The sequence below is a fragment of the Colius striatus genome, chromosome 5 (assembly GCF_028858725.1).
Source record: "Colius striatus isolate bColStr4 chromosome 5, bColStr4.1.hap1, whole genome shotgun sequence".
NCBI classification, from domain to species: Eukaryota; Metazoa; Chordata; class Aves; order Coliiformes; family Coliidae; genus Colius; species Colius striatus.
This window is the reverse complement of record NC_084763.1, coordinates 6,217,973-6,232,731: the sequence shown is the minus strand read 5'-3', so window position 1 is coordinate 6,232,731 and position 14,759 is coordinate 6,217,973. Positions and strand designations below refer to the sequence as shown.

General features: G+C 39.8%; 1 protein-coding gene across 1 annotated transcript in view; it reads right to left on the bottom strand.

The window, feature by feature from the left end:
• The window catches only part of KIF15 (kinesin family member 15), a 40,260-nt gene that overhangs the window by 13,053 nt on the left and 12,448 nt on the right, over positions 1-14,759 (bottom strand). Inside the window, exons 12-22 of the mRNA XM_061996836.1 lie at positions 13,964-14,052; positions 11,529-11,738; positions 10,574-10,751; positions 10,067-10,208; positions 7,059-7,200; positions 6,535-6,732; positions 4,927-5,034; positions 4,161-4,266; positions 3,447-3,612; positions 1,946-2,096; positions 882-967 (exon numbers count right to left, since the gene is read on the bottom strand). Of these exons, the coding sequence (XP_061852820.1) occupies positions 882-967; positions 1,946-2,096; positions 3,447-3,612; positions 4,161-4,266; positions 4,927-5,034; positions 6,535-6,732; positions 7,059-7,200; positions 10,067-10,208; positions 10,574-10,751; positions 11,529-11,738; positions 13,964-14,052 (1,576 nt within the window). The remainder of the gene's footprint in view (positions 1-881; positions 968-1,945; positions 2,097-3,446; positions 3,613-4,160; positions 4,267-4,926; positions 5,035-6,534; positions 6,733-7,058; positions 7,201-10,066; positions 10,209-10,573; positions 10,752-11,528; positions 11,739-13,963; positions 14,053-14,759) is intronic.

Below are 14,759 nucleotides of genomic sequence, written 5' to 3'. Positions count from 1 at the left end.
TGGCCATGAGGGCACATTGCTGGCTCATATTTAGCTTATTATCAATCAGGACTCCCAGATCTCTCTCTGCAGAGCTGCTCTCCAGCAGGTCAATCCCCAGCCTGTCCTGCTGCAGGGGGCTGTTCCTTTCCAGCTGCAGGACTCTGCCCTTGTCCTTGTTGAACCTCATGAGGTTCCCCTCTGCCCAACTCTCCAGCCAGTCGAGATCCTGCTGAATGGCAGCACAGCCTCTGGGGAATCAGCCAGTGCTCCCAGTTTGGTGCCATCAGGGAACTTGCTGAGGGTCACTCTGTCCCTTCATCCAGGTGGTTGATGAAGATGTTGAACAAGACTGGCCCCAGAACCCATCCCTGTGGAACTCTACTGGCCACAGGCCTCCAACTCAACTCTGTGCCATTGATCATCACCCTCTGGCTCTGTCATTCAGTCAGCTCTCCATCCACCTCACTGTCCACTCATCCAAGCCACACTGCTTGAGCTTTCTGATGAGGGTGTTATGGGAGACAATGTCAAAAGCCTTGCTGAAGTCAAGGTAGATGACATCTGCTGCTCTCCCCTCATCTAGCCAGCCGGTTATGCACTCATACAAGGCATCAGGTTGGTCCAACAGGATTTCCCCTTGGTGAATCCATGTTCACTCCCCCTGATAACCATCTTATCCTTCATATGTTCAGTGATAACATTCAGGATGAGTTATTCCATCACCTTTCCAGGGATGGAGGTGAGGCTACATTAAAATGAAGTGCCCATTATGTATTATCTCCTCACAGCTGGGGAAAAACACCACTACAAACGGGATCCCCATCTGAATACAACACCCAGCACGGGGCAAAACCAACAAAGTCAAATGGAAATAAACTGCATTATTAATTAAAACCTACTTTGAATTGTTTTCTTTGTCTTCTTGTAACTGTAATGTTAGCTTTTCATTATGTTCTTTTTCTGTTTTCAGGAGTTTCAAAAGGTTCTACAATATCAAAACATATGTTGTTATAACAAGTTACAACTTAAGGTCTTTAAAGTAATTTAAACAAAAAAAATCTAAAACTCTCAAGATGAAAGAAACCCTGAAAATGGAAACAAATGGCTATAGCTTTGTCCTGGACAAGTTCAAAAGTAAACTCTTACTCATATTAAGCAATTACCATTTGCCATTGACAATAATGTCACATAGCTATGATGTTTCTCAATATCCAAGGCTTTAAGGGAGAAATTGGAATTATCAACTGTAGATTGATTTGAGGGAGGTTTTTCAAATTCTAACCAGCAGTTCAAGATATTAGACTACAAGGAATTAAAAGAAAAATATCAATCTCTCAGTATTCCTTTAAACACTAAAAAGGAAAACTTACAGCAAACTTGCTGAGCAGGCACAGTGTACACTGCAGAGAAGCAGGCAAAAATCATTTGCAAAAGCCCTTGAGCAACCTTACTGCTGTTTTGCAGTCACTGCAGTCTGACAGGCTTTCAAGGACAGCATCAACTAAATTGCAGGACAGTGCTCCACCACAAACAGACATAGATCATTTTAACAAGATCACATCCACTATGAGTTTTCAAGCAATTGCTTTGTAAAGGTAGAATAAGTGAGCTTGTCTTAGCTGGCACTGATATGAAAAGTCACCAATGCCAGGATTCTTTTCCAAAGTGTTTTTTTTAATCACTTTACTAATTAACCCATCTCCCTCAACATTTCCAGGGCAATTTCTTCATCTGAGAATCCTCCTGCTTTGTCATGCTATTGCATATTTCTTGCAGCCTGCGGTTGCAAAAATCTTGCACTAAGTTTTAAGAATGATTCTTAGAACATCTTCCAAATTAAATCACCAGGAAACCTATTATTGCTGTGAAATCTATTATTGATGATACAGTAACAGGAATTAAACAATCTGTCCTACATGAGTAACTGTATAATAAAGTCCTTTAAAAGTCTTGAGTGTCTTACACAAAGCTCAGTTTTCATTGCTTCTGCTTCTTGTCTTCTGTCCTCAAGCTGTTGCTTCAGCTGATCTGTCTCAAATTTTGCTACTTCCTGCAAATTGTCATAGTCATCCTGCAGGCTTGCTTTTTCTTCAAGAATTTTCTCATGTTCTAGCCTTTATCAAAAAAAAGGATCAAAGGCAATATTAAGGTAAGGGTTTGTTTCATTATACAAATACTCCAATCAATCATTATTTTATAAACATCAGATAATATACAGTGTATGGTTATTTTAGAAAGAAGTGACTGACATCAATGCTAACTTCTTTTAAACTCAGAAACCACAAATTTCTAAAGGACACAGAGAATTTGAGTGACATTGCAGAGAAGGCAGAGCACTCTTTCTGATCCCTAGAAACAGTTTGCTGCTTACAAAAAACCCATTAGAAATTTCAGTCCCTGTGTCTTGATAATCATGGTTGTTCTTTAAAAAATGATATTTTTAGACAGTTGTTGGGCAGAAGATTCAGCTAGAATGATCCTCAGTACCTACCACTGCTTAGTTATGTCTAGCTTATTTATCCCATATAAAAATCTTTAAATATTCTGGGCAAGTCTGGGTTCTTTCTCTCTAAACGTTATCCTAAAAACCTTGTTTTCATGTAATCAAAAGGCAAAGAGAGGTAAAATAACTGCTAGAGAAGTGTTATGAACCACGTTATTGATGAGAGCCTATAGAAACAATACTCTGTAAACCTTGCAAAGAAGTGGTCAGTACTTCTGCTAACACAGAAGGTACCAGTGAAACCACAACATTTAATTTCAATTCCAGGTTCCCAATCCCACAAGGCATCAATCAGAAAGTGACTTCACCTAAGACATGACCTGTTGCAATAAAACAATCAAGCTTTCCAGGAAAAGAACACCACCAAAGCAACACAAACCCCAGAACTCCACAAAAGCAAAAACCACCCTACCAAACTCCAAGGTAACTAAGTTGTGTTGATGATTGATTTTCATCTCTTAGTAACAAGGACAATTATTTTATACAACTTTTAGCGAGCTACTACAGCTTGTAGTGAGCTTTTCAGCCTTCAACAATCAAACTTTATGGTTTCTTTCTGCTTGTGTTTTTAAAGCAGCAACATTATTTCACTTGTTTTATGTGACCAGACTGAGAAGCAACATTTTAAAAACTTAATTGGCAAAAAACCCCTCCAATCCTAAACAAACTCAGTCACTTAACGTTTGGGGATCAGTAAGTTTATAGTTATATCCTACTTAAGGAGAAAATGCTCCAGCAAACCAAAAATCAGGGAAGCCTCATTTTATATTCCTGGTGTGAATTTCACTGTTCTGCCACACAGCTCTGAAATAGGCATGGAAAGACTTGAGAGAAATAAAAAAAGAGGCAAATGAGATAATCACAAAATAACAAGTTCTGCAAGTTCACAGGCAGAAAAGAACCAAGTCATTGGATGCATCCAGAAGGGATGTTAAGGTATTGTACTAAGCTGTTAACATACCTGACGCTGTCCAGCTGGAACTGCACATCCATATGTCTACCAGAAAGCTGACTCATGTCTTTCTCTTGCTTTTCCCTAAAGGCACTATATTCTGATTTTACAGCAGACAGCTCCTTGTCTGCAGACTGCAGGACAATGCGCAAGTCACAGACTTCACTTTTCAATACTGTCAAAAAGCAAACAAACATTTCACATGTTATTTGGAGAACTGTGCTAGACACAGGATATGTAACACTACACATTGTCCTGGGAAAGTCTCACAGAACTTTACACATTTGCAGTGGAATCCACCTTGAAGGTCACATACAAAAACCATTTGTAAATGGAAAAGGTCAATAAAATATTGCCTCCAAGAACAAGATACTACAAGCAGAATGAAAAACCATTCCAGACAACACCACTGCATTTCTACAGACAGAAATAGAGAAACTTCCCTTTATTTTTAGACAATATATGCCTTTTACAATGCTAAATCCTGTACTCCCATCCCATTCAGAGTGAACAATTTTGACTATTGTGTGCTGTGCAAGACTGGGCATGGAAAAGCTGTTCTGCAAGTATTAAAGATCCTTTCCTTTAAAAAGAAGATATTAAAAAGAGATAAAACCACTATGACTAACAACCCAAACAGTTACTCAGCATGTACTATTGTAGATTCAAAACAGCAAGACACCTCAATACTTTGTATGGAATTTCAGTGTTACATAGACTTACTATCAGTCTTGCTTTGACTGTCTTGAAATTGCTTTTCGAGCGATTTTATCTGTTCGAGGAGCTCCTGGCGGTCTTTACTCCAGTCATTCCTTTCAGATGAAAGAAGCTTGAGAGAAGAAGTAAGATATTTTAAATGGAAAGAAAAATAGGAATGGCCCAGTCAGAGCTGTAACAGTGTAATAAGATTTAGAGCCTTCCATCAGTTCATTATAAATGCCAGATGCAAATTCAATATAACTGAAGACATTACCTTATCTAAAAAGTTCATTTAAAAGCAATCCACAGCTTCAGAGCTGAGATCTACTTTAGATCAGAGCTATCAGAAGTGAGACTGATCTGGAAAGAACACAGGTCTTATTTCCTTTTCTATGTTAAATCAAATCTAGTGATTAAGACTTGTAAATATTTTAGAGTAGGGATGTTTCAGTTCAGTTCCAGCTGAGGCAAGTAGTATTTCCAGCACTGCAAAAATATGTCCTCCTGACTAGTGCCATGAAAACCATGTTGGCCAAAACCAAGCACAGACATCCTGAGTGTATATTTGCTTATATTCAAGCAGGCTCAGAATCACAACATTTAAAACAACAAAAACTTGCAGTGCTATGTTAAAGGAAGTTGTTTTCTGCCTGCACAGCTCTGAGCTATGATGCCATGTACAAAAGTACAAGTAACACTGCAGACCTCATTAGATGACAGTAGTGTGGCAGATATCACCTTGCCATATATACACACTCTCATACAGCCCTGTATCACAGTGTTCTCTCACCTCCTGTATTTGTGCAGAATGATGCTCCAGTTTATTAATATGCTGCTGGAGTTTTATATTCTTGCTCTCCTCTTCATCCAGCTTTGTCTGCATTGTGCTCAGTTGTTCCTGTGACAAGAGACACTCAAAATTAGAGCACCCATCTTCCAGTTATTCTCACATACCATATGGCAGTCTGTGCATATTAAATACAAAAATGTCAACTACTATCTTTTTTTATGACCTCAACCAACAGAAAAGAGAACATTCAAAAATAAACTGGTACTTTAAGTAGCTGATTTCTCCTATTGCTTACTAAACTGCCACAACACAAGAAAATCTGTCAGGGAATACAATGACTGAATTCAGTAAGCACTTAGTTTTCAGACACATGTTTATCTTGGAGAAATAAGGCTTTAAAGAAATTACTGAACATACACACTAGCTAAATTCCTTACAGGATCTCTGCACTACGGTAAGCACTGAAGAGGGGTTTTGACTGTTGTGCCAGGCTTTTACATGCACTGAAGTTAGTTCCTGCTTCTATAGAGTTCAGATAACTTTGAGGCAGTGTTCTATGCGACAAAGACTTTCTCTGTCAGTTAGGAAAGATACAGGACAATTAAGGCATAGCAGTGGACAAGCATTATTTGGCAGGTTCCTTCAAATAATACCGTATCATATATAAAGCTGGAGTATTGTTCCAAATGTGGCTGTCACCAGAGACTTATAAAGAAATTTCCTCAGTGTTCTGGTTTTGGCTGGGATAGAGTCAATTTTCTTCCCAGCATCTGGTACAGGGCTGTGCTTTGGATTTGTGATGAGAACAGTGTTGCTAACACAGGGATGTTTTGGTTACTGCTGAGCAGTGCTTGCAAAGCATCAAGGCGTTTTCTGTTTCTCACCCTGCCCTGACAGTCAGGAGGCTGTTGAGGCACAAGGGAGGGAGCAAGGCCAGGACAACAGACTCCAACTAGCCTTAGGGCTATTCCATAGTGTGGGACATCAAGTTCAGTACAGAAACTGGGGGAGTTGTCAGTGGGGAGAGGCCGATCACTGCTCAGGCATCAGTTAGAGTGGTGAGCAACTGCACTGGGAAGCACTTGGGTTTTGTTGGTGATGTTATTTTCTTTAGGTTTTATTTCAGTCTTATATTCATTTTCATTATAATTATTAGTATTGTTATTTTATTTCATCTTAGTTATTAAACTGTTTTTACCTTAACCCACGCGTTGTTACTTTTTTTCCTCAATTCTCCTCCCCATCCCACCTGGGGGAGTGTGTGTGGTGTGAGCAAGCAGCTGTGTGGGGCTCAGTTGCTGGCTGAGCTTCAACCACAACACTCAAAGACATGTTATCAGGTTAAAACAGTAGAAGTTTAAATGCCCTGGATATATCAGACTATTCAGGACATTCAAGTTGCAAATCCCTTCCAGTATTTTCATGGCAAAGCCTCTCAAGTACAACGTATCATTAGAGAGCTGTTTAGTGATGCCTTAAGTATTTGTCAAGTGTTTCAGTTTCCCATGCAAATCTCTTTTAATTTGGTGAGGCAGATGTATTAAATGCTCAAACCCACTTTATAATAAAGTTACACATTTCACTTCAGTTTTGATTCAGAATATTTACCTGTGCCACTTTCAGCTCCTCGGCAATGGCCTCGTGTGCTTGTTCATTCATCTCTGAGGGAACTGGCTCTTTCAAAATGTCATCCATGGACTCTTCAGAACACTGAAAATCTTCAGAATGATAATCTAAGATTTCTGGGCTTATCCGTGGCACCAGGCGAGATCTGAGCTGGTAAGCTTTTGTGGGAGTCGTTATATTCTGTTATAAAGATTACAAAGCAGTCTTTATTTTAAACTGAAAAATGGAAATAAGACTTTGTCTGGTATTGTATTTCTTAGTTCTCTAAGGAGAATAATGAAATAAAATGCTCAAAGAGGTTACTTCTAAATCACTACATTTGTTCAGGTCTATCACCTGATTACAGTGACAGTCATTCACTAAGTATTGCAAACACAACAGCAGCATATCTGGTTTATCACATAGGGATTACAAGCCAGAACACTACTTAGGTTGAGCGGCCACACATGTTATGTGAGAGTCTATGTTCTCACATAACTCAGGGGTAAGTGAACTTATCCTCATACCTTCAGAGTTTCTCTGTGTAGCTTATGTAGCTGAGAGACTTCTCGGCGCTTGTGTGCTTTGGTTGCTTCCAGAATGTTTTCGAGATGTTGGTTTGCTTTCTGAAGGGACTGAAGCTCAGATTCCAGTTCCATGTGCTTTTTCCTGTTTGGGAAGTATTTTACTACTGTCAAAACCACTCCATCAGTATGGCCTCCCATCAGTGAGAATAAGCTGCAGGACTGCCAACGAGCAAACCAAAGCTGAACTCTTGCCCCAAACACAGAAACACGTGATTTTGAGAAGACACGACTGATGTATTCAAAAGTAAAAGTATCAAAATTAAAAAGCTAAGAAGCTTATTTGTGCTTGCATAATGAAGCAAGCAGATGGATAACTAAATGTGTCAGAAAAAAATGCATTACACGGTAAGAAATAAGCTGAGAGCTCTGTAATTCCTTTCATGAGAAAGTACTATCACCCGTACCAATATGGTTTTAAGCTTTAAAAATGTTATCCAGTTATATGAGAAGCCTGAACTGGTGCTTGCCAGGATTAAGGAAAGTCCTTTAAAGATTATTTTTTTTCCTCTGGAAATGCTGCTCTGTTAAGATTATTTTGCCCTCTCAGAGTATTTTAACTGAAATCCAACAGCTGAGCAGAAATTTAGGAAGAATTTTCATGAGGTGTTTTTCCGGAGCTACATGCTGCTACTGTGATAGTTGGTCTCACTGACATCATTGTAAGGGCAAAGCCTATATACAAAAGAATAGACTGTTTAATCTTTTGGCATTTTAATGCTATTACTTTCCCTCATGTTTTTAGCAACTGTGACAAAACTTCTGGAATAGAGTAGAACTGCTATGGAACAGAAGAATTAGCATCCATTGATTTGATGGAATTGGGAAGTTTCACTCTACTTGTGCAGTTACAGCATCTAGTTACACTTGCATGTACATTTAAACAGACAGTTGTTCTGAAACTGGAAAGAAGTTGAAATCCAAAAGTGAGTCCAAGGGCTCCAAAGCACACTTCTGTTTGCACTGCACTAAGAAAATGTCATTAATTAATAGTAAGAAAACATACGTACTATCAAAGAAAGCAAGACATGCACCAACCATAGAATACATAAAATAGGAATACACTGAATGGGCAGGAAAATAAAGTAATTAATATATGAGGCTATAAGTTGATAATGAGGCTATCCTGATTAATAATAAACTGACCATGAGCCAGCAATGTGCCCCTGTAGCCAAGAAAGCCAATGGCAGCCTGGGATGCATCAAGAAGAGTGTGGCCAGCAGGTCAAGGGAGGTTCTGCTCCCCCTCTACTCTGCCCTGGTGAGGCCCCATCTGGAGTCCTGTGTCCGGTTGTGGGCTCCTCAGCTCAAGAGGGACAGGGAAGTGCTGAGAGAGTCCAGCACAGGGGCACCAAGATGATCAGGGGACTGGAGCATCTTTCATATGAGGAAAGGCTGCAGGAACTGGGGCTGTTTAGTCTGGAGAAGAGGAGACTTGAGGTGGGATCTCATTAACATTTGCAAGTATAGAAATGGTGGGTGTCAGGAGGTTGGGGCATCCCTTTTCTCTATTGCACCTAGTAGCAGACCAAGGGGTAATGGGATGAAGCTGGAACACAAAAAGCTCCATTTAAACATAAGAAAAAACTATTTCACTGTGAGGGTGAGAGAGTCCTGGCACAGGCTGCCCAGAGAGTTGTGGAGGCTCCTTCCTTTGAGGTCTTCAAGACACATTCTTATGTGACCTGATCTAGGTGAGTCTGCTTTGGCAGGGGAGTTGGACTGGATGATCTCTAAAGGTCCCTTCCAACCCCAAACATTCAATGACTCTATGATAAATAAACCACTGTAAACTCCTGATACAGGACAACAGATGGATTACTGGGTTCATAAGTAGATTGTAACACTACCTATAAAGGTCATTGGACTTGCTACAAAGGAACCTAAGAATAATGCTACAGATTTGTGTGATTGCCTGAAAGAGCAAAAAAGGCCATTACAAAGCTACTTTGCAAAAAGTACAAAAAAAGTGGGAAGGCAAAAATGAAATGCTTCTAGAATTACACTCTACATTCACTGAAATCAATAAAAAAGTATTAGGTACAAGTTAAAAAGTAATATCATAACAGAAAAAACAATCAGGTTCCTTTTGCCTTCCAGGTTTACATCACACTGGCTGGATTTGTCTTCTATCTCCAGTAACAACCTGAGTTTTTCAGAAATGGGGCTGCTCAAGTTCAGCCATGTATTATCCACTTGCATATGAATATATACACACTGAAGGTATTATTCAGGCTTTTTGCACAATCTTGTTCTGCCCTCAAGGAGAACAATGACAGACAATTCTTTCTGCATTAGTAAGGACAAAGGTGATCTTTATCTCGTGTCTAGATGCCAAAACAAATGAACATGAATGAACTACTGACACCATGTGTTTGCTCTAACTTGTAATACATCTTTGTTCCAACAACAAGTCTTAAGATAGTGGTATTAGGCTAGCCAAAATTTACTGGCATGCTTGGATTCTACATTGTGAATGACTCAAACTTACACCTTAAAGAGGTTATATTAAAAACCCTTGTTGCACTAAAACAGACAGTCCAAAATACACCCCTCTTAACCATCAACTCTCTGTTTCTATCACTGCTTCCACCTGTGGTATTTCAGTTACTTGCTCAACTAAGCCAAACTCTGCTGGTCCCATTAAGCAGGTGACTATAGGAATTCTGGGGTGTGTGCATCTCCTGCCTGTTGGGAAACACTGTTTTCCACCTTAGCATAAAGAAGAGTGTGCTCTCACACTATATCATGGTTGCTTCCTAGTCTGGGAGTGAGTTCACCAGGAACACATTCTGTGTGGATGTCATTTTTCTTAACCTGGCTCTCTGTCACATCCAAAGAACATATTCAGACTGTAGATTCAGGATCTGAGAATAACTCTTAAAAATGAAAACCAAAGTAATTACTTAAAGACATGTAATTAAAGACATTTCTATACTGTTTTGTCTTACTTGGTTAACTCTTTAAATTCTTCATATTCTTGTTTTGAGCTTGCCAGTTCACTTTGAGTCTGCAGCAGGCGTGTTTTCAGCCTTTCAATAGATGCCAGGGAGTTGCCTTCTGCTGATACAGTGGTGGAATATAAATGATGACCTAGAGAATAAACAGATACCCTCTGAAATCACAGAGCAGCTCAAGTATTTTAGGTTTTACTAACAAGAAAGCATTTGTAGAACAGCACAGCAGCAATTCAGATTGAAGAAAATGGGTATTAGCAACTGTCCACGTGCAAATCAGTAGAACAATTAATGTTATTGCAGCCTTCAGGACAACTAAGGACAAGATGAGACGATAGATTATGTTCTATTTGTTTGAAGGTCAACATAAACAAAATGAAATAAACTTTTCTTTTAACCAGTCTTCAGGTACCACTTTGAAGAAGGCAAAAAGATGCATCAAGACAGAACATTTTCAACACTACAGGAGTATTTAGCTGGAAAACATGAGCTCTTTTTTACCTCCATTGTTTTTCTCTGTGGCTGAAGCTTCCAAAAATGCTTTTTCTAGCTCTGCAATGGTCTGAGCATCAATTTCTTGAGCCTTTTTGACTGACTGTAAAGAGCGAAGCTTCTTATTCTCCTCTCTGAGGTTATGGTTCTCCATGGCATACTTGGCAATTCGAGGGTGTTGTTCCATCTGTGAGAAACAGTATTTTATTCAACAGCTTTTGTTTTCCAGATAATGCCATACAAGTCTAGCTGTTGCTCTACTACCTTTAATATGCATTCAATTTTAACAGGAGAGTAAAAAAAGGTATGCCCTACAGTGGTTAAAAACACACCAAGTCTTTTATTGTTTTGCTTACTCCCTTGGAACCTAATCTCATAAAAGAAGAGTGGGTTTATCTGTTTACTTATTTACAGGTAATAAAGCAGTGGAAACTTTTCTTGCTGCTCTTGACATTCCTTTTCAGTTTTAACTTTGAGCTTTGTCTGTCTTAACACTGTCCCTGGTACTATTGTAATGTTTCAGCCCTGATTGGCTCATCTAGTATCTCTGTTGTTATACTTCAGAAACCTGCTGTTTTACTTGCATCCTGCTGTCTTTTCCTTTCAACAGATGCCTTGGAGGTTAAAGTCTCCCATAAGAATGAGGATTTCTGGTTTGGAGATCTTATTTAGTTGCTTAAAGGAGACTTAGTCCTCTACCTAACAGAGATCAAGTGGTCTGTAGCAAGCTTCCATCACAATATCACCCTTGCAAGCCTCTCTTATGCAAACACACAAGTTCTAAACCCACTCAGTGTCCCTTCCTTATGAAAACTCCAAGCTTGTGAGATCCTTCTATGAAAGGAACCTATCACCAATCCTCTCCTTTCCTAAAAAGCCTGTACTCACCCATTGCAGCACTCTATCACCTGAGCTATTCTCCCAAAAGAAAATTGTGCTAGAAAAGAAAAATACAAAGACTTACTTGTTCTCTGAGTGTCTGTAATTCCTTCCTCAATTCACTGAGGAGATCATCTTGCTCTTTTGGCAACAAAGTTCCACCATCTTCTTTGTGTAATCTCTCCAAGCGAGCAATGTGGTCTTCACGGAATTTAACTATCATTTTATTGGACTGAATAAATTTCTCCTTCTTGGCACACAAATCTTCCAGCTGGGCAATTTTTTCTAATAAATTCTTAGAAAGTACATACACAAATTAGTGTAAAAGTGAAGAGTTACAGGAGATGAATTTTAAGGTGTATCTACCATGTACATATGCATGCATACACAAATCATACCAAGAAACCAAACTACACACCCTACTGCAAAAGCTTTCCTTAGACACTTCAATATGATGTGTTTGACTAAGCATTCAGAGTTAAGCACATCAGATGCATCCCTAGAGTGCTTGTTTCAGTTCATTTTCTTTTTTTAAACACAGAAATCCAGTTTGGATGATTCAGTACCGTGCCATGGCATGAATCAAAGCAGAATGAAATAGGGGTGACTAGGAGGTTTGCTTCAAAAACCACTCTGATCCAAATACTCAAAGACATGCTCAAAATTAAGTTTTTCCTAATCTCCATTATACACCTCTCCTGGCACAACTTGAGCCCATTTCCTCTTGTCCTTCATTCATTACTTGGGAGAAGAGACTGACCTCCACCTTACTACACTCTTTCAGGTAGTTGTATAGAGTGTTCATGTCTCCCCTCAGCCTCCTTTTCTCCAGGTTAAACACCCCCAGCTCCCTCAGCTGCTCATCAGACTTGTTCTCCAGACTCTTCACTAGCTGTGTTGCTCATCTCTGGACACACTCCAACACCTCAATGTTCCTCGTGCAGTGAGGGTCCAAGAACTGAACACAGTATGCAAGTTGCAGCCTCAGCAAAGCCAAGTACGAGGGGACAACCGCTGCCCTGGATCTCCTGGTCACACTATTTCTGATATAAGCCAGGATAACATTGGCCTTCTTGGCCACCTGGGTACACTGCTGGCTCATGTTCAGCTGCTGCTGACCAAAACCCCCAGGTCCTTTTCCTCCAAGACAACTTTTCAGTCACTCTGCCCCAAACCTGTAGTGTTGCATGGCATTGTTGTGACCCAAGTGCAGCACCTGGCACTTGCCTTGTTAAGCTTCATAGATTTGGCCCTGACCCATCAAATCTAGTTTTTCCAGGCCCTCTGTAGAGCCTTCCTACCCTCAAGTCCATCAACACTCCTGCCTAAATTGGTATAATCTGCAAAGTTAGTAAGGGTGCACCTGATCCCCTTGTCCAGATCATTGATAAAGACACTAAACAGAACAAGCTCCAGAACTGAGCCCTGAGGAACACCACTAGTGACTGGCTGCTGAAGAATTCAAATTTCATCATTCCCCCCCACTCTCTGGGCTCAGACATCCAGACAGTTTTTTTACCCAGCAAAGTGCACCCATCCAAGTCATGGGCAGACAGTTCCTCCCGAAGGATGCTGTGGGAAACAGTGTTAAAGGTCTCACTAAAGTCAAAGCAGACAATATCCACAGCTTTCCTCTCATCCACTAAGTGGTTCACCTTGTCATAGAAGATCAGGTCAGTCAAGCAGGACCTGCCTTTCATAAAACCATGGTGACTGGGCCTGATCACCTGATTATCCTGTATGTGCCACATAGTGGCACTCTGGATGATCTGCTCCATAACCTTTCCTGGCACTGAGGTCAGGCCTGTAGCTCCCCGGATCCTCCTTCTGGCCCTTCTTGTGGATGGGTGTCACGTTTGCTAATCTCCAGTCCAGTGGAACCCTTCCCAATGAGCCAGGACTTCTGGTAGATGATGGAGAGTGGCTTAGTGAGCACTTCCACCAATGCTCTCAGCACCCTTGGATAGATCCCATTCAGCCCCATGTACCTGTGTGTTTCTAAGCAGTGTAACAGGTCACAATCCAATCCCCTTGGATTATAGGAGCTTCATGCTGCTCCCTATTCCTGTCTTCCAGCCAGGAGGCTGAGTACCCAGAGAACAACTGATCTTGCTAATAAAGACAAAGGAAAGAAGGCAACAAGTATTTCAGCCTTGTCACTGCGTTTCCCCTGCCATGCAATGAAGGATGGATATTCTCATTAGCCCTCCTTTTGTTGCTAATGTATTTATAGAAACATTTGAAATTGTCTTTCACAGCAGTTGCCAGATTAAGGTCTATTTGAGCATTGGGCCTTCTAGTTTCCTCCCTGCATAACCTCCTGACATTTTCATAGTTCTCCTGAGGACTAGAGATTTTTTCTTAAGTGTCATGTAAGTTCCCTTGTTACCAGACTTTATCATTGTTGGACACAGTATTTTTATTCAAGAGCAAAAAAAAAAACCATGAAGAAAGTCAGTTTCTGCTCACTGGTCTCTCACAGTACACACAATGCACTTAACACTATTACTGGTTTCTTACCTTCTTTTCACTTTCTGATTTCTCCCAGAACAACATTGCTTCAAGAAAGTTGTTCATGTAATTGATGTTCTTCCCCTTTTCAACAGCACCTGTACAGTAGAAACAAATGTTTTGTAAGACACCAGTTAAACCAGGTTTTCCTACATACATAATGTGACAATTGTGCAAAGAAAGTTTAAATAAATTATTTGAACAGTGTAATTCCTTTACAAAGACCATGTGCCATACCCAGAGCAAAGAAGTTTAGACAGCAATTCTTAGTCACATGCAAGTGCTGATAAAGAGTCAATATATGTAATTGTATCATTAACAAAGTTGTTCAAGCATTAAATGGTTTTACACTGAACTTAATAAAGTAAAAGCAGTCTGTTCAGTTGGGTATATTTATAACATGCAATCTCCTCCCTGAAATTAATTAGGTAACACTGAATTATCATTGGTATTATTGCTACAGTTTATACATATTAAAAGTGGACTAACTGGTTTATAAGAAGGAAATTCAGGAAAAGAAGCATGAACTAAGTGGACAACTAGTGATTTAATCTGGAAGGAAAGTGTCCACACAAGGGATTAAAAGGTCTTAACTAATCCACTTCAGAAATTAATTCAGAATAGCTTGCCTGAATACCCTCACACAGGCAAGACTACTTATTTATGCAATATCAATCACCACAGTATCTAGGTGCATAACAACTACCTTACTGTAATTTAATATATTAAAAAATGCAAGCAGATGTCATACTTGTGTGATGAAGCATTGCAAACATAACTGCACAGACTAAAGATAGCTTTAATA